This window comes from Bufo gargarizans, chromosome 10 (assembly GCF_014858855.1).
Source record: "Bufo gargarizans isolate SCDJY-AF-19 chromosome 10, ASM1485885v1, whole genome shotgun sequence".
NCBI lineage: Eukaryota > Metazoa > Chordata > Amphibia > Anura > Bufonidae > Bufo > Bufo gargarizans.
In genome coordinates this window covers 61,685,529-61,705,758 of record NC_058089.1, presented here as the reverse complement: position 1 = coordinate 61,705,758, position 20,230 = coordinate 61,685,529, and the positions used below count along the sequence as shown (strand labels likewise).

Below are 20,230 nucleotides of genomic sequence, written 5' to 3'. Positions count from 1 at the left end.
ATAGGGGCCCACAAGTGCAGTCACAAAAACCATCAAGCGCTACAAAGAAACTGGCTCACATGCGGACCGCCCCAGGAAAGGAAGACCAAGAGTCACCTCTGCTGCAGAGGATAAGTTCATCCGAGTCACCAGCCCCAAACATTTTGAGAAATTCAGGGCAAATTCTAATTCGGTATAATTAATTTACTCATCTTTAGCATGCATCCATCAACCTGGATTAACTGGAGTGTTGTCTGAGTCAATATATTGTTTACTGAAACATCCTTCTCCGCAACCTCCCATCTAACACTCTTGCACCCCTCCATTCCATCCTGAACTCTGCTGACCAGTTAATCCACCTCTCCCCAAACAACCACTCTGCCTCTCACCTCTGCCAATCCTTTCACTGACTACCCATTGCCCAATGAATTCAGTTCAAAATATTAGCATAGCCTTAGGGACTGTGAGACAGTGACAAGTCTCACACGTGTTAGAGGGAAGGAAGGGGTGGATAGTGTGGTCCACACCCCTATTCCACCACAGGTGAGACCAGCTGGTGGTACTCAGCCTGGCATAAAGCACCTCCCAGGGTGTCAGCAAGGGGGGATTGTGTTACCTGTGGACAGAGGCCTGGAGGCTCTGTCTGTGTGGTCTCAGCTGGGCAAGGCTAAGGGACCACAAGGCTGGGAGATAGCCTGGAGTTGGGTGACAAAACGACGCCTGGGAGGGTCGTAGGGCCATAGTCAGGCGGACTATTGAGCCCCAATCCCCCACAAGAGACACTGGATTGGAGACAGTGGGCGTACTGTGCCCTGTACAGCCAGGAGGGACATTGGCTGAAAAATCTGCATGTGATCACAGGGTGTGAACGGTGACTTAGGTGAGTCAGGAATACTGTGTTTAGTTAGAGCCCGGACAGGCGAGTGTTTGTTTTGTTTTTGCTGGTGTGGCACAATGCATTGTTTGGACCTGAAACCTGGTGTCCTGAAGCCGTATCTGTGAGAGTGACCCCCGGAGAAGAGCTAACCCCCCCACAGGACATAAAAGACTGTTTACACCTGTCCCCTCCATGCATCTCTAATCTAATCTCCCACTACCACCCCACATGCAATCTCTCATAGTATCATTTCTTCTAATCACCCCACATATTCTTCTAGTTTTTCTACTCTATTTTCAAAAGCAGCCTGAAAACAGAATTCTTCAAGAAAGCAACCTACAATAATCCTGCTACCATAACAAAACCATCTGGGCAGCTTTTACCTCACCTATTGTCTCCTTCCCCCTTCACTTGTAGATTGTAATTTATATTTGGGTAATGTCCTTTTTCCTATGTACTAGCTGTCAGTTTGTTAGTTCACATTTATTATACCTGTATTTGTATTTTTATTTTACTCACTTATATAGTGCTGACATATTCCCCAGTGCTTTACCGACATTATCATCACTCACTTTCCCCAGTGGGGCTCACAATCTAGATACCTTTTATATGGTAGTGAAATTCTACTCTGAACTGAAAGGCAACAATAATTTGGGCAACTTTTTCTGTCTAAATCCCACACTCCGGGAATATATAAGTGAGGGACATGAACATGTGGAGTCACTGTCGGTAGAGATACATGGAGCTAAAAACAATAATGAATGACTAATAGGAATTTACTATAAACCACCTAATATACCAGGTTCCACAGAAAATCTACTATTAAACGAGATAGACAAGGCGGCAAATCATAATGAGGTGGTTATCATTGGGGACTTCAACTACCCAGATTAGACTGGGAAACTGAAACTTGTATATCTCAAAAAGAAAATAGGTTCTTGGCAATAACCAAAGACAATTACCTCTCCCAACTGGTTCAGGGCCCGACTAGAAGGATGGCCATACTGGACTTGGTATTAACCAATAGGCCTGACAGAACAACAGACGTACAGGTTGGGGGACACCAGGGAAATAGTGACCATAAAGTAATAACCTTCCAATTATGATTCAAAAGAGCGTTCTATAGGGAGGAACAAAAATACCAAACTTCAAAAAACGCTAAATTTTGCCAACTAAGAGAGGCCATAGGCCTAACTAACTGGGACAAAGTCCTCAAAAAAAAATAAAAAAAATACAGCCACAAAATGGGATATCTTTTAAAAGCATCCTAAAATCTAATTGTGAGAGGTACATACCGTATGGGAATAAAAGGTTAAGGAACAAAAATAAACCAATGTGGATAAATAGAACTGTAAAGAAAGCAATAAATGACAAAAAGAAAGCATATTAATCACTAAAACAGGGGGGTACCACGGAAGCACTGAAAAACTTAGGAAAAAAATAGAACATGTAAAAAACGAATAAAAGCAGCTAAACTAGAGACCGAGAGATTAATTGCCAAAGAGAGTAAAACTAACCCTAAAATGTTCTTCACTTAAATAAATGTTAAAAAGTATAAATCTGAAGGTGTCGGCCCTTTAAAGAGTAATGAGGGGGGAGACGCAGAGAGCGACGAGGAGAAAGCAAAGCTGTTAAATATTTTTCTCTCCAATGTATTCACTGAGGAAAATAAACTGTAAGATTAATGTAAAAATAAATTCCCCATTAAAAGTGTCCTGTCTGACCCAGGAAGAAGTACAACAGCGACTTAAAAATATTAAAATAGAAAAATTGCCAGGACTGGATGGCATACACCCTGTGTCACAAGTGTCAGCTCTTTGCAGGCATGCTGGAGGAAGAGGTAGGAATTCAGCTGACAACCTCCCCCCTTCCTGTTCTATTTTTATAAATGCTAGTTTCTGCTGTTCTAAGTTTAAGATCCTCTTTCTGATAAAGGTTTCATTTCTTCTGCCTTTGTGGCTTGTGACGCACGGCTGTTTGGCGTCTACCAATAATCATGGTAAAAGACTATCTGCTAAAATTCAATAAAATAGATTACTGATTACAACCATTGCGTGTATCAGCCTTTTCTGTGCAAATTGCGCTATTTGAATTCGGAACCCATAATCGCAGACACAGGGGTAATTGCCCTGACCGTCCCCCCTCCGACCCTTATTTCTGATATTTGCAGACTCTATACTGACAGGGAATGTCCCACAGGATTGGCGCATAGCAAATGTGGTGTAGTGTAACATCTGCTGTGGGTAAACTGTTTGAAGGTTTTATAAGAGATGCTATCTTAAAGCACCTCAACGGAAATAAGCAAATAACGCCATGGCTTGATGAGGGATCGGTCATGCCAAACTAATTTAATCAGTTTCTATGAGGAGGTAAGTTCTAGACTTGACAGCAGCGAATCAATGGATGTCGTGTATCTGGGCTTCTCCAAAGCATTTGACACTGTACCACATAAAATGTTAGTATATAAAATGAGAATGCTCGGACTGGGAGAAAACATCTGTATGTGGGTAAGTAACTGGCTCAGTGATAGAAAACAGAGGGTGGTTATTAATGGTACATACTTAGATTGGGTCACTGTCACTAGTGGGGTACCTCAGGGGTCAGTATTGGGCCCTATTCTGTTCAATATATTTATTAATGATCTTGTAGAAGGCTTGCATGGTAAAATATCAATTTTCGCAGATGACACTAAACTGTGTAAAGTAATTAACACTGTAGAGGACAGTATACTACGACAGAGGGATCTGGATAGATTGGAGGATGGGGAAATAAGTGGCAGATGAGGTTTAACACTGACAAATGTAAAGTTCTGCACATGGGAAGGAAAAATGCAAGTCACTCGTACATACTAAATGGCAAAAAAACTAACACTGAAATGGAAAAGAATCTAGGAATTTTAATAAACATCAAACTGGAGGGCAACTAAAGTAATAACTGGAATGGGGCAACTACAGTACCCTGAAGATTATCAAAATTAGGGTTATTCACTTTACAAAAAAGACGAGTGAGGGGAGATCTAATTACTATGTATTAATATATCAGCAGTCAGTTCAGAGATCTCTCCCATCATCTATTTATCCCCAGGACTGTGACGAGGGGACATCATCTGCGTCTGGAGCAAAGAAGGTTTCTACACAAACATAGAAGAGGATTATTTACGGTAAGAGCAGTGAGACTATGGAACTCTCTGCCTGAGGAGGCGGTGATGGTGAGTATAATAATGGAATTCAAGAGGGGCCTGGATGTATTTCTGGAGTGTAATAAAATTACAGGCTATAGCTACTAGAGAGGGGTTGTTGATCCAGGGAGTTATTCTGCTTGCCTGATTGGAGTCGGGAAGGAATTATTTATTCCCCTAAATTGGGGAAAATTGGCTTCTACCTCACAGGTTTTTTTTGTTGTTGTTGTTTTTTTTTGCCTTCTTCTGGATCAGCTTGAAGGATGACAGGCCGAACTGTATGTACAAATGTCTATTTTCGGCCTTATGTACTATGCTACTATGTAGTGCTCATTGGAGATAGCTTGTTACCCTACCTATTAGCTGACTAGATTCTCACAGTCCATCCACAGCACGGGTGTCAAATACAAGGCCCGCGGGCCGAATCAGGCCCACCAGACCTCGTCATGTGGCCCGCGTAGCCGCCGCCGCCGGCCGCCAGCCTTCACCTTTTATTATCACTTCCTGCAGGCGGCCCCTGCAGGAAGGGATAATAAATCGCATAAGGAGCGCTGTGTATTACCAGTACTTACAACTACAAGCGCTCGCCGAGAGGAGACAGGCTGGGAGGATGGGCGCTGGCAGTGCGAGTCATACGTCACGCGCCTGCGCCGCCCACTTTATGAATGAAGCAGGCGGCGTGGGCGCATGACGTATGACTCACGCTGCCACCGCCTGTCCTCCCGGCCTGCCTCCTGCCTCCTCCCTCCTCTCGGCGAGCGCTTGTAGTTGTAAGTACCGGTAATACACAGCGCTCCTTATGCGATTTATTATCCCTTCCTGTAACTGTCATACACAGATCCCCCATAAGAGCCACACCCACAGATCCCCCATAAGTGTCACCCACAGATCCCCCATAAGTGTCACCCACAGATCCCCCAAACCAGTGCCATCCACAGATCCCCCATAACAGTGCCATCCACAGATCCCCCATAACAGTGCCACCCACAGACCACAATTAGTTCAAAACCCACCAAAAGCACACCTTTTTTTTCTTATTTTTTTTCTTATTTTTTTTCTTATTTTCCTCCTCAAAAACCTAGGTGCGTCTTATAGGGCAAAAAATACGGTAACCCTTACAGTTCTGGAATGTGTTGGATAACACTGACAGCATTATGTCAGGGTTATCCAACACATTCCAGAACTGTAAGGGTTACATAGCATCATAAATCAGTATAATGCTATGTGACCCAAGTCAGCGCTTGCAGGTCAGGCCGGGAGCTGCGATGTGGACAGGCTCCGGGAGGAACGCTCATCTGCAGGGGTGTCAGAAATAAAGGTTGTGCTGTCTGTCTTCTGAGGCTCTGGCCCTGCCTGCAATCTGCACTGCACGTGGCACTTGATAAACTATAATGTCTCCCTGTTGCCCCCATACAGTATAACGTCTCCTTGTGGCCCCCATACAGTATAACGTCACCTTGGGGCTGCCCTAGTGCACCATACAGTATAACGTCACCAAGCGCCTGCCCACGTCACCCTGTGGCCCCTGCCCCCATACAGTATAACGTCACCAAGCGGCTGCCCCCGCACAGTATAACGTCACCCTGTGGCCCCTGCCCCATACAGCATAACATCTCCTTGTGGCCCCTGCCCCGTACAGTATAACATCTCCTTGTGGCCCCCGCCCCCATACAGTATAACGTTAGTATAAGTTCAGGACAAGTAGATGGTCATGAGGGACAAGTAGATTGAGCCCCCACTTTAGTCCTTCGACAAGTATTTATTTTTATTTCCACACCCCTGACTTTACATGCATTCAGGAAACCTCCACTTGTTTTTATATTGAGCGCATGCCATCCTGTGATGTGAGAGATCCAACGGCTGCCTGAACCCTTCTCTCCTGTACTGTAAGTACATATGATGTATGTGGGGTGTCTGATTATTATTCTGCTTAAAAGTCTGATTATAATTAATTTGAGAATATAATTCCAGTAGGAAGGTTGCACACTGCTGGTATCATCCGCAAGAAAACTTTATTGGAGACTGCTCAGACGGAAGAACAAGGTATTTGGTCTGAGCAGTCTCCAATAAAGTGTCTTGTGGACAATATCAGCGATGTGTGACCCTCCTTTTCTGACTTGCATCATCTGCTACTGAAATGTGAGTGGGCTCTGCATTGGTCTGCACCTGCCCTTCACAGCACTGCAATGGTTACATACCATGGCAGGTGGAGCGGTAAACTTTTGATATACTGACCACTTCCATGTCACTTTACAGTGGTATAGGGACCATAAACTACAATCAAATAACCCAAAAATGTCCAAGAAAAGAAAAGTTGATGCAGAGGGAAGGCAATTTCAGGAGAGATGGGAAAGTGAATACATGTTTGTGATTAATGGAGACAAGCCGGTATGTCTTATTTGCTATGAGGCAGTGGCAGTGATGAAGGAATACAATTTACGCCGGCACTTTGAGACCAAACATGGAGCCAAATTTGCTAACCTTAGCCACCAGGAAAAGCAACAAAAGGTCCAAGAATTAAAAGGTAGCCTGCATTCTCAACTGAATATTTTTGCAAAAATGACAGCAAAAAATGATGGAGCAGTGAAAGCCAGCTATCTTGTGGCTGAAGAAATTGCGCGAGCTTCAAAGTGCTTTTCAGAAGGTGCATTTGTAAAGCAGTGTATGCTGAAGGTATGTGAACAGGTGTGCCCTGAGCAGAGACAGGCTTTTAACAATGTCAGCTTGTCAAGAAACACCATCACAGACCGAGTCAGGGACCTAGCCTGTAATCTTAAAACAAAGTTGGCTGAAGAGACATGCAGTTATCTTGCATTTTCATTAGCTGTTGATGAAAGCACTGACAATACTAATACAGCTCATCTAGCTATTTTTGTAAGAGGTGTGAAGGAAGACTTGTCTGTCAGTGAGGAGCTCTTGGATGTGGTCGCCATGTATGGGACAACAACTGGAAGGGACATCTTCAATGCAGTGGAGGAATCCGTAAATAAAATGAAATTACCTTGGGAAAAGTTGGTGGGACTTACTACTGATGGCGCTCCAGCAATGTGTGGAGAGAGAAATGGCTTGGTTGGACTGTTAAAAGAGAAAATGAAAAAAAGTAATTGCCACACGCCGCTGATAACTTATCACTGCATTATCCACCAAGAAGCTCTGTGTGGCAAGGTTCTGCAACTGGATAACATAATGTCCACAGTCACGAAAACAGTGAATTTTCGGCGTGCACGGGGTCTGAATCATCGTCAGTTCCAACAATTTTTGAAGGAGGTGGGCATGGAACATACAGATGTGCCATACCATACAGAAGTAAGGTGGCTGAGTAGGAGCACCGTTCTCAAGAGATTTTTTGAGCTTTTGGAAGAAATTACTCTTTTTATGCAAAGTAAAGGGAAGCCCTTGTCAGAACTGTCAGATCCAAACTGGCTGTGTGATTTTGCCATGTTGTGTCACATAACAGAGCATCTCGCCCAACTGAATCTGAGGCTGCAGGGCCGCGAACAAGTCATAACCTCAATGTATGAGGCAATAACAGCTTTCCAGGAGAAACTGCGCCTATGGAAGTCACAGCTTGAAAAAGACAGTCTTGCCCACTTTCCTATCTGCCAGAGCATCTCAACCTCATTCCCAGGTACTTTTTCATGTGCTCGATTCGGTACCAAAGTGACTTTAAAGAACAAAACTTAACCTTTACCAGCTTTGCCAATCCCTTCAACATCGATGTTGACCGTGCACCACATCACCTTCAAATGGAATTAATAGAACTTCAGTGCAACAGCAGCCTGAAAGCGAAGTTCCAGGATGCGACAGTCGACGACTTTTACCGTCTCCTCCCCCCTGCTTTGATGCCACAGCTCCGACTTCAAGCTGCACGTGTTCTGTCCATGTTTGGGAGCACCTATCTATGTGAACAGATGTTTTCAGTCATGAATCTGAACAAGACCAAGCTCAGATCACGCATCACTGATGATAACCTCCATGCTGTTTTGCGGATTTCTACAGCACAAGACCTAACGCCAGACATCAATGGACTGACCTCAGGAAAACAATGTCAGCCATCTAGTCAGAAAAGTTAAAAAAAAAAGTTAATTCCTTGTGTTTGCCAAATGTGTCATAAACAGTGTTTGGCAATATTTGTATGTTTAAAAAAAAAATATTTACTGTCTGTTACCAAAAATAATTTTTCAATAAATTGTACAATAATTGTACATTTGAATATCTACTTGCCATTATTCTGACTATGTTTCTGCTTTCAGAGCTAGTTATTACTTACATTATTACAAAAAACTGTAATAATTGAATGCAGTGACAATTTATGATAATAAAGAGTGGACACATAGTCCTACAGATACAACCGGCCCTTTGAGGGTGACCAAACTGCTGATGCGGCCCCCGATGAATTTGAGTTTGACACCCCTGATCCACAGTAACCAATGTCAACTATTACTCTACTCTTTTTTGAAGCTTTGTATGAAGACAGATACGAATGGAAAACAGGCATTCAGGAGCAACATTCCGTTGTGGTTAAGATCTTGGCTAAATCGATCACTGATCTATTTATTGGCTGTGTGTCCACCGGAATAGAAAAAGTGGATGCTGCTGTCTCACCTTTATATATGTCTGCACAGACTTTGACATCACAATATCAAAACCGTTGTCTCCAGACTTTGAGGTGACTGATGTAACAAGGTGATTATACTGAGCAGGTGTACGGTAAACCGTGGGGTTAAATGTTCGTTCGGAATCCCCTGAAAGGAAACAAACCGTATCTATTAATGTTTGCGCAGCTAATAATTATTATCATAAAGGCATTACTCTGTTCATAATCATTTTGGGCTAGAAATCATTTTTCAATTGGTCTTCATTAAAAAATATTCAGTTTTTCTGTCACTAAAGGTTTACTATCTAACTGCGTGATTTGTACTTTGTACCGGTTATCTAATAATCCTCCTCTCTAAATTACCAAAAATGTCAGTGTCACAGTTGAAATGCCTGACGGGAAACAGTAAAAATACAGAGAATCTCAATGCTGTATAGAGAAAGAAGCTCAACATTTTTTATATATACCAATTAAAAAAATAAGATTTTTAGCTCAAACTGAGTAAAATGCAATAAAAAAAATGCCCCCCGAAGGTGTACATAGCCTTTAACTGCCTCCGGACCGTCTAACGCAGGATCGCGTTCCGGAGGCGGCTGACTCAGGCACAGTCACGCGCCGGGGCGTCATCTCGCGAGACGCAAGATTTCCTGTGAACGTGCGCACACAGGCGCGCACGTTCACAGAAACTGCAGGTAAGCGAATGGATCTACAGCCTGCCAGAGGCGATCGTTCGCTGGCAGGCTGTAGATGTGATTTTTTTTAACCCCTAAAAGGTATATTAGATGCTGTTTTGATAACGGCGTCTAATATATCTGCTACCTGGTCCTTTGGTGGTCCGTTTTACTTGGATCGACCACCAGAGGACACAGGCAGCTCTGTAATAAGTAGCACCAAACACCACTACACTACACCCCCCCTGTCACTTATTAACCCCTGATCACACCATATTAGACTCCTTGATCACCCCCCTGTAAGGCAATGTGTTTGGGGTGTCTTTTTACATATACCCATGCTGGGTGAGAGAAATCTCTCCAAAATGACAACTTTGTATAAAGAAATTCCAAAGAGCACCTTTAGGATTTCACAGGGCATTTTTTACGCATTTGAATTCCAGACTTCTTCTCACACTTTAGGTCCCCTAAAATGCCAGGGCAGTATAAAAACCCCACAAGTGACCCCATTTTGGAAAGAAGACACCCCAAGGTATTTCGTGATGGGCATAGTGAGTTCATGGAAGTTTTTATTTTTTGTCACAAGTTAGTGGAATATGAGACTTTGTAAGGAAAAAAAAAATCATAATTTTCCGCTAACTTGTGACAAAAAATAAAAAGTTCTATGAACTCACTATGCCCATCAGCGAATACCTTAGGGTGTCTACTTTCCGAAATGGGGTCATTTGTGGGGCGTTTCTACTGTCTGGGCATTGTAGAACCTCAGGAAACATGACAGGTTCCTCAGAAAGTCAGAGCCGCTTCAAAATGCGGAAATTCACATTTTTGCACCATAGTTTGTAAACAATATAACTTTTGCGCAAACCAATAAATATACACTTATTCCATTTTTTTATCAAAGACATGTAGAACAATACATTTTAAGAAAAATTTATATAGAAATGTAGTTTTTTTAAAAAAAATTACAACTGAAAGTGAAAAATTTCATTTTTTTGCAAAAACTTTGGTAAATTTTGATTAATAACAAAAAAAAGTAAAAATGTCAGCAGCAATGAAATACCACTAAATGAAAGCTATATTAGTGAGAAGAAAAGGAGGTAAAATTCATTTGGGTGGTAAGTTGTATGACCGAGCAATAAACCATGAAAGTAGTATAGTGCAGAATTGTAAAAAGTGGTCTGGTCATTAAGGGTGTTTAAGCTAGGGGAGCTGAGCTGGTTAAACTCTCTCTCTCCAAAGCTAACTCTTCCTGCGTCCTTGTCCTGCGGTGAGATTCGGTTAACGGTGCAGATCTCCTTCCTTCACTCTCTTTCAGAAAACTTGGTAACCCGACACCTTATTCCCATATAGCGGTTGGAGAAGCCCTTGGTGATGACGTCCTTCAATGTGGGAGTTTTGCACACTGAGAAGATCTTCTAAATTCATGCATAGTCTTGTCACAGACCAACTCAGGCAGATTTTGCTTTGGGATTCTGCTTATCACTCTTGCAGTCTGGAATCTGTACAGCCTGCCTAAGCTCCATGGGATTCTCTAAATGTTCAGGGTCTACCTACGCAAGATATGCTGATGTCTTTGATAAGAAGGAGGATGAGACTTATCCACCACATCACCCATATGACTGTCTTATCAACTTGGCTTGTCACTGGCCTAGGAAAATCTGAGAAAAACAGCCGATTGGACCCCCACTGATCAGATGCTGATGACCCATCATCAGTATTAAAGACTCTGAAAACCTCTTTAACGTCCCAGATATCTAACAGGTGAATAGTAGTGTATTCATGTACACTACCTACAGTGCTACTACCTCCAGCAGCACCTCATGCCCGCCAGTGTCTGTAGAAGCAGATCTGTGTGTGTGCTGTTTTTTTTTTTTTTGTTTTTTTTTTTACACTAATATTTATTAGCAACATGACATCACTTAAAGTCAGGCAGCCCTTTTACAAATCACTACAGACAGGCACATAATGATATAGTTACTGTAATAACCACAATAAAAAAATCACGATTCCACCACCAGTCCTATTTATCACATCAATGTATATGTTTTAACTTGAAATTAATAAATTATTAGTTTTGTTTGCTTTTAACATTCTGTTCAGGCAGTTAACAGAGGTGTTTCATATCATTTTTTTCCAATAAAATGTTACTTTAATCTGCTGTGCCTTTGCAGCCCCCGATGGGAGAGGGAGAGAGCCCCGTCCTTACCCTTCCCCGTCTGCGCAGTTGTGGCTACAACTGAGCAGACGGGGAAGGTTCCCATGGCAACAGGACGCCTTCTCAGGCATCCTGCTGTCCATGGTGCTGAACAGATCTATGCTAAAGGCATAGATCTGTTCAGACAAAGTGTAAGTAAATTACAGTACAGTACCCTATATGGTGTACTGTACTGTATTATACAGACATCAGACCCACTGGATCTTTAAGAACCAAGTGGGTCTGGGTCAAAAAAATGTAAAAAAAAGTTAAGATAAAAAAAAATATTTTTTATCCCTGAATAAAAAAAAAAAAAATACACTACACATATTAGGTATTGCTGCGTCCGTAACGACCTGATCTATAAAACGGTCATGTTACTTTCCCCGCACGGTGAACGCCATAAAAAAAAAAAAAATATGAGAAAATTTAAATTTTGCCCACCTTACTTCCCAAAAAAGGTAATAAAAGTGATCAAAAAAGTCACATGTACGCCAAAATAGTACCAATCAAACCGTCATCTCATCCCGCAAAAATCATACCCTACCCAAGATAATCTCCCCAAAAACTAAAAAAACTATGGCTCTTAGACTATGGAAACACTAAAACATGATTTTTTTTTTTGTTTCAAAAATGAAATCATTGTGTAAAACTTAAATTAAAAAAAAGGATACATATTAGGTATCGACGCGTCCGTATCGACCGGCTCTATAAAAATATCACATGACCTAACCCCTCAGGTGACCACCATAAAAAATAAAAATAAAAACGGTGTAAAAAAAGCCATTTTTTTGTCATCTTGCGTCACAAAAAGTGTAATAGCAAGCGATCAAAAAGTCATATGCACCCCAAAATAGTGCCAATCAAACCATCATCTCATCCCGCAAAAAAAATGAGACCCTACTTAAGATAATCGCCCAAAAACGGAAAAAACAATGGCTCTTAGACTATGGAGACACTAAAACTTTTTTTTTGTTTTAAAAATGAAATCATTGTGTAAAACTTACATAAATAAAAAAAAAAATTGTATACATATTAGGTATCGCCACGTCCGTGACAACCTGCTCTATAAAATTACCACATGATCTAACCTGTCAGATGAATGTTGTAAATAACAACAAAAAAAAGTGCCTGGTTACCTTGCCGCACAAAAAGTGTAATATAGAGCAACCAAAAAATCATATGTACCCTAAACCAGTACCAAAAAAACTGCCACCCTATCCCGTAGTTTCTAAAATGGGGTCACTTTTTTGGAGTTTCTACTCTAGAGGTGCATCGGGGGGCTTCAAATGGGACATGGTGTCAAAAAAAACAGTCCAAATAAATCTGCCTTCCAAAAACCGTATGGCATTCCTTTCCTTCTGTGCCCTGCCGTGTGCCCGTACAGCAGTTTACGACCACATATGGGGTGTTTCTATAAACTACAGAATCGGCGTCATAAATAATGAGTTTTGTTTGGCTGTTAACCCTTGCTTTGTAACTGGAAAAAATAAAATAAAATGGAAAATCTGCCAAAAAAGTTAAATTTTGAAATTGTATCTCAATTTTCCATTAAATCTTGTGCAACACCTAAAGGGTTAACAAAGTTTGTAAAATCAGTTTTGAATACCTTGAGGGGTGTAGTTTCTTAGATGAGGGGTCACTTTAATGGAGTTTCTACTCTAGGGGTGCATCAGGGGGGCTTCAAATGGGACATGGTGTCAAAAAAACAGTCCAGCAAAATTTGGCTTCCAAAAACCATACTGCGCACCTTTCCCTGTACGCCCCGCTGTGTGGCCGTACAGTAGTTTACGGCCACATATGGGGTGTTTCTGTAAACGGCAGAGTCAGGGCAATAAAGATACAGTCTTGTTTGGCTGTTAACCCTTGCTTTGTTAGTGGGAAAAAATGGGTTAAAATGGAAAAAATAGGCAAAAAAATAATTCAAATTTCATCCCCATTTGCTAATAACTCTTGTGCAACACCTAAAGGGTTAACAAAGTTTGTCAAATCAGTTTTGGATACCTTGAGGGGTGTAGTTTATAGAATGGGGTCATTTTTGGGCGGTTTCTATCATGTAAGCCTCACAAACTGACTTCAGACCTGTAGTGGTCCCTAAAAATTGAGTTTTGCTTCTAAACTTCTAAGCCTTCTAACATCCCCCAAAAATAAAATCATTCTCAAAATAATTCAAACATGAAGTAGACATATGGGGAATGTAAAGTCATTGCAATTTTTGGGGGTCGTACTATGTATTACAGAAGTAGAGAAACTGAAACTTTTAAATTTGCTAATTTTTCCACATTTTTGGTAAATTAGGTATTTTTTTTATGCAAAAACATTTTTTTTTTACTTCATTTTACCAGTGTCATGAAGTACAATATGTGACAAAAAAACAATCTCAGAATGGCCTGGATAAGTCAAAGTGTTTTAAAGTTATCAGCACTTAAAGGGATACTGGTCAGATTTGCAAAAATAAGTCCTTAAGGTGAAATAGGGCTGAGTCCTTAAGGGGTTAAAAGCAGAGAAATTCAAATTTAGAAAACTGCAAATGTTTCCCAAGATTTAGATTTTTGATCCAAATTTACCACTAACATGAAAATGTCATGAAAAATCTCAAAATCACTTAGATATGTAAAAGCATACCACAACAAATGACAGGTCAGATTTGCTAAATTAGGCTCTGTCAGAAAGGGGAAACTGTCTGTGTTTGGAATGGGTTAAATAAGACCTGGCTTGCATCTATAGTTGTTACATGAGATGGTTCTTGGCTAATGAACTGTCACTTTGCAAGGACGATATATCCTTGGCAATGAAAAGGGTTAAGGGAGATTACTGGACATCTAATTTAACAGCATTCATTTACAGTAACCAATGATAAAACATTCAAATACAACTGTTACTCACCTGACTGATAAAAGCAGGACTCTCTAAAAAAGAGATAGCCACCAGGTCTAAGCCATCCCAACATCTTTTGTGTCAGGGCTGCTAATTCTACATCAGTCAGATACATGAAGAGCCAATTTGAGAAGATGAAGTCATAACTGAGGAGAAAGGGAACAGGTTACACGGTTGTGCTTGATAATGATAATTTCTTTGATGTTCATCAGTTACATGATGCTGTATTTATTTCATGTTACAGCTCACCTGTTATTGGGAAAGTCCAATACAGTGACATCAGCTTGTAGAAAGGTAATGTTTCCACGATGACTATTGTCTTCACGATTCTTGTCAATGAAGTTCTGCATGAAGTCCACTGCTGTTACTTGGCTTGCCAACTTGGCCAGGTGTCCTGTAAAGCGACTTGGGAAAATATTGAGACAAATAAAAAGCATTAAAAGGGAAAATTCTGCATCTTACTCAAAGTCCTCAATCCCATAATCTGTTGTTTCTCTTTGGTAACAAATGACAACTCATGAAAATGCAGCAATATCCAACAATTAAAATATTACATGGGAACTGGAGCCTGAAGGTAGCCCTAGCAATCTGAGAAGTCTAAGCGGAGCTGGCAATTAGCGGTAAATTAAGAGCTTTACTTGTGGACGTTAACATGCATATGTAATAGCACCCTTAACCCCTTAGTGACCACCAATACACTTTTTTTATGGTGCTCACTAAGGGCAGAAGTGCCAGTCCTGGCCATTAAACCATCTAAGGCAACTTTCACACTTGCGTTCGGAGCGGATATGTCTGGTGTCTGCACAGACTGATCCGCACCTATAATGCAAACGCTTAGATCCGTTCAGAACATTTACATTGAAAGTCAATGGGGGATGGATCCGTTTGAAAATGGAGCCATACTGTGTCAACTTCAAACGGATCCGTCCCCATTGACTTACATTGTAAGTCTGGACGGATCCGTTTGCCTCCGCACGGCCAGGTGGACACCCGAACGCAGCAAACAGCGTTCGGGTGTCCGACTGCTGAGCGGAGCGGAGGGCAAACGGTGCCAGACTGATGCATTCTGAGCGGATCCGCATCCACTCAGAATGCATTAGGGCTGGACGGATCCGTTCGGGGCCGCTTGTGAGAGCCTTCAAACGGAAGTCACAAGCGGAGCCTCGAACGCAAGTGTGAAAGTAGCCTAAGTAGTTTCAATAGGAGGGGGCTCCCTTTGTTAGACATGTGCACCTCCATGAATGAGATCGCAGGTTGCTGTTGTCTTCACACAGCAGCCGGAGGTCTAATGAAGGCCCCCAAGCCTTCTCTCAGGGTATGCCTATCAGGCTCTTTCAGAGGAGCAGCCTGAGACTGCCTGTCAGTTTCCTACTGACAATATAATACACTGTACTACATATGTAGTACAGTGTTATAGGAGTGATCAGATGATTGCATGTTAAAGTCCCCTAATAGTATAAAAAAATTTAAATAAATTTTTAGTAAAGTTAAAATAAATACATTTTCCATTGAAGATAATTTTCAATGAATAAAATTGCACAAATAATACCATATTTTTCATATTATAAGACTACTTTCACACTAGCGGCACAGACATCCGGCAGGCTGTTCAGTCGGGTGAACAGCCTGACGGATCCGTCCTGCTGCTAGTGAATGTGTGCCCCCGGACTGCCGATCCGTCCCCATTGACTATAATCGGGGCAGAGGCACAGCAAGAGGCTGCTGGAATAAAATTACGACATGTCCGACATTTATTCCGGCAGCCTCTCTCCGTGCGCTGCCGTGCATCCACCGGAACTCCACCCCACCCCCATTATAGTCAACGGCAACAGAGCGGCAGTCCGGGGGCACAACTTCACTAGCGGCAGGACAGATCCGACAGGCTGTTCACCCGATGGAACAGACTGCCGGAGGTCCGTGCCGCTAGTGTGAAAGTAGGGTAAGAAAAAATATTTTTCATCAGAGATCAGACCCCCCACATCAGACCTCAGATCCGAACACTATACCAAATCTTAGATCAGACCCACCATATAAGTCCCCCATCAGACCTCAGATCAGACTCCCATTTCAGACCGTCATCAGAGCTCAGATCATACCGCTATGTCAGACCCCCATCAGAGCTCAGATTAGGGTTGGACGATATCAAAAATATTCCGGCGATAACAATATTAAAAAATTTATCGCAATAACGATATATATTGCAATAAATACCCGTTTTAAAGAAAAAAACACAAGGAGACGTTATACTGTATGGGGACAGCCACAAGGAGACATTATACTGTATGATGGGCAGCCACAAGGAGACCTTATACTGTATGGGGGCAGCCACAAGGAGACGTTACACTGTATGGGGGCAGCCACAAGGAGACGTTATACTGTATGGGGGCAGCCACAAGGAGACGTTACACTGTATGGGGGCAGCCACAAGGAGACGTTACACTGTATGGGGGCAGCCACAAGGAGACGTTACACTGTATGGGGGGCCACAAGGAGATGTTATACTGTATGGGGGGCCACAGGGAGCGCAGCCGCAAGGAGACATTACATATAGTTATATGGGGGCAGCTGCGCCTGCAGCAGCCACAAAAGGAGACATTACTTAGAGTATGGGGCTGGGGGGCAGCAGCTGCCCCCCCCATGTCTTATGGCCACCTGTGTGACTGTGACTTGTCACCTGCCTGCCCACCATAATTCCTTCTTGTTGGTCAACCGTCATGCTCATCATGTCATGGGGGAGCTGGAGGTACTGGAGGGAGTCGAGGGACTCATGATGGCATGGCTCACTGTGGAGCATGCAGCTAGTGGCACTGGCAGGCGCAGGCATGATTGGACTGAGTGGGCCTGGGCCAAGACATATAACTGGTGTAATAGGCAGAAGTGGAGTGAAATTACACCTTTTAATAGCTGCCCGTCCGGCAGCTGTGATATAGGGTCGACTCTCTTCTCTCCGTAGGGGGTGGGGGTCGGTTGGAGTCGGACGGAGTGTGGGTTCTTCTTCTCTACTGACTTTCCCTTGCTGCTCGTATGTACTGCACTGCGGCTGCTCTAGTCTCAGCCTGGGGGCGTAACCTGATTCCGACGTTAAGACATCGGTCGGTGGGCGGAGTCGGAGACAGCGCTGGTAGCTATAGATAATGATGGGGGAGGGCAGCGGTGCCGCAGACTCTGTTTTTAAAGCCATGACGTCACAAAATATACCGTGGGATATCGCCGTTTTTTTATACCGCGGTATATCGCCCAACCCTAGCTCAGATCAGAACCTTATATTAGATATCAGATGAGAACCCCATCAGAGATTAAATAAACTAACTCACCGCTACACTGCAGGTTCAGTGGTCTGTACTGCACTCACCGCTCCATGGTGTTCTCCAGGCTCATGCTGCACTGTAACCTGACAGGACTTGCAGAGCAGCGCCCAGAGAACGACCAGGGAGAGGTGAGTACAGGTACAGTGTAGATCTAGCAATGCTTTCATAATGAAAGCACTCACTAGTATTCGCTTTATAAGATACACTGCCATTTTTTCCCCACTGTAGGACAAAAAATTGTGCCTTTATAAAGTAAAATATACCATACCCTCCACATATTTGGTATTGCCGCATGCCTAATTTATCCCATATGGTGAATGCGGTAAAAAAAACAAAATGGATTAAAAAGCAATCAAAAAGTCTTTTGTACCCCACAATGGTAAAAATCTAAATTTTACAGGATAAATAGGCTAAATAAACTAAGTGGACGGATGTCCTTTTTCAGCCTTATAAAATATGTTACAAGTCACCCCGCAAAAATCAAGCCCTCGCTCAGCTCCGTCGAAAGAAAAATGTTATGTGTCTGGAAATGTGGCAGCGCAAAAAAGGTTTTTCTTATTTTTTTTTGTGCAAAAGTAGTTGTGACTAACTACCCTGACTGACGTCCGACATCAACTACGTAGAGCCAGCAAGATACGGTATGGTCACGGGTTACCAAGGCGTGACGTTACGCCCTCCTGGAGGAGCGGGTAAGGTCAGTCTTGGTATAGTTTTCACAGATTCCTCCTGTCCACACGGGAACAGAGCAGCAACAAGCTGAGAGAGCCTCTATTCACTGCCCCAGTGAAACAGCGAGTGTTCAGCCCGGAAAGACTGCCACCAGTTCCTTGTTTGATATAAGCCCGGTCCGATAACGGGAATTTTATATGGTAAGAAACCAACCCACGGTAGCGTATTACTAGGCAAAAACACGGACGTGGGTATTCGTGATCGAGCTACAAGACCACACAAGATTAAATTATATATTTAATTGTCTTAAGGGCTTACAAGAAAATACACTACACACACAAGGAATATATACAGTGGTCTGAGGTTACAAATACAGGTGGTATGGTACAAACATGGTTAAGCAGAACAATAAGTCAGTTTACCAAATATATGAGTCCTTTGGGTAGTGATGAGTTCTTAGCTGTATTCACGTCGGGGGCAGCGATGTCAGCCGGTTGCAGGTCTCTCTAAACACATTGCACGATGTGACCCCCTTTCAGAGAAAAGACACACCCGCTTGTTGGCACAAGCCTTTTAAACTGTAGCCGGCCCCTCCTCTTGGACCAACAGACCCGCATGGGTTCCGGCTACAATTAGAGTCCAAGCCGTTGTACCGTTATTGTGTTTCTCTGGGGAGATATGTATATATCCCTTCCCTGGCACCTGACCTCCAACCTATGACCATGGGCATGTTCATCTTTGTCCCAGGATCGCATAAATATATTTGACTTATGTCTGGGATGGACGGGGGATTCATAATTCCTTATGAACCGCCGATTCCATGATGTCTGGGGCGAAATTATAGATCTGGGCAAGGGCTGAGACCCCCTACAGAGAGGTTTTCCTGTAGGATTAGCTGGCCTCCGTACTGGCTGGTTGAGGTGTGAATTAGTATGCATGTGGCCTCCTTGAAGCCAGAACCCCTGTGGAGTTCACTACCTCTGCTATCTTTCAGCTGATGGCTGGTGTCGGGACATTGCTGACAGTAAATATTAATCCATATTCCTCACAATACTAAAAACATTATATAAATACAAAAACACAAATGCAATCGCACTCTGCAACCACCGGACGGGGTTAAAAGCAGAGTGTGCTTGGTGTGCATGCTGTACCTGCGCTCCCTGGACTTTGTGTGGCTGTCATGGCCCATATCAGGTATGAACTAGTGTTAGGGACCACTCATGAAGGCGACCTTGACGTGGTGAGTGGCTTATTACGCTTTGGCCAAAATGTACACCAATGCCTCATTCAACATCCAGCATAGAGGCAGGGCAGAGTGCTGGTTGGAGAGTGCGATTGCATTTGTGTTTTTGCATTTGTATCTGTATTTCGCCATAGCAATGTGCACCTGCATACAGGGTTGTGCGGGCTGAACCCCCCACATTTTTTTCTTTGCATTATATAAATACACTGCCAGGCAAAAGTTTGGGCACCCCTGCTCAAAATTACTGTTATTGTGAACAGTTATGCAAGTTGTACATGACATTATCTCCAAAAGCCATAAAATCAAAGAAGAAACACATATCAGTGTATTATTTTGACTTTGTACAATTTTAGAGGGAAAAAATGAAAGTAGTACCTTGCAAAAGTATAGGAACCCAAGGAGATTTGAGTACTCACATAACTTTTGAGGTCATAGACCTTAAAATGGTTGTCCCACGAAAACTATTCTACAGTTTACAAATCAAAAGGTAATATGTAAAGTGAGGGGGCACACACACCAGAGAAACAGTATGGAAACAATTAACGGATGAATAATTAATATTTATTACTCTAAAAACACTCCCCTAAAAAGATATATATAAAACATACATAAAATAATAACAACCTATAATTAATTG

The 20,230-nt window shown here is 42.6% G+C and overlaps 1 protein-coding gene and 1 pseudogene across 3 annotated transcripts in view; one reads left to right on the top strand and one right to left on the bottom strand.

Moving 5' to 3' along the window:
- The window catches only part of LOC122920735, a 77,964-nt pseudogene extending 69,333 nt beyond the window's left edge, over positions 1-8,631 (top strand).
- Positions 1-20,230, bottom strand: part of LOC122920736 (phosphomethylethanolamine N-methyltransferase-like) — a 283,047-nt gene that overhangs the window by 128,196 nt on the left and 134,621 nt on the right. For all 3 annotated transcript variants that reach the window (XM_044270449.1, XM_044270450.1, XM_044270448.1), the window contains 3 exons: positions 14,623-14,778; positions 14,383-14,519; positions 8,640-8,779 (listed from right to left, as the gene is read on the bottom strand). In XM_044270449.1, the coding sequence (XP_044126384.1) occupies positions 8,640-8,779; positions 14,383-14,519; positions 14,623-14,778 (433 nt within the window). The remainder of the gene's footprint in view (positions 1-8,639; positions 8,780-14,382; positions 14,520-14,622; positions 14,779-20,230) is intronic.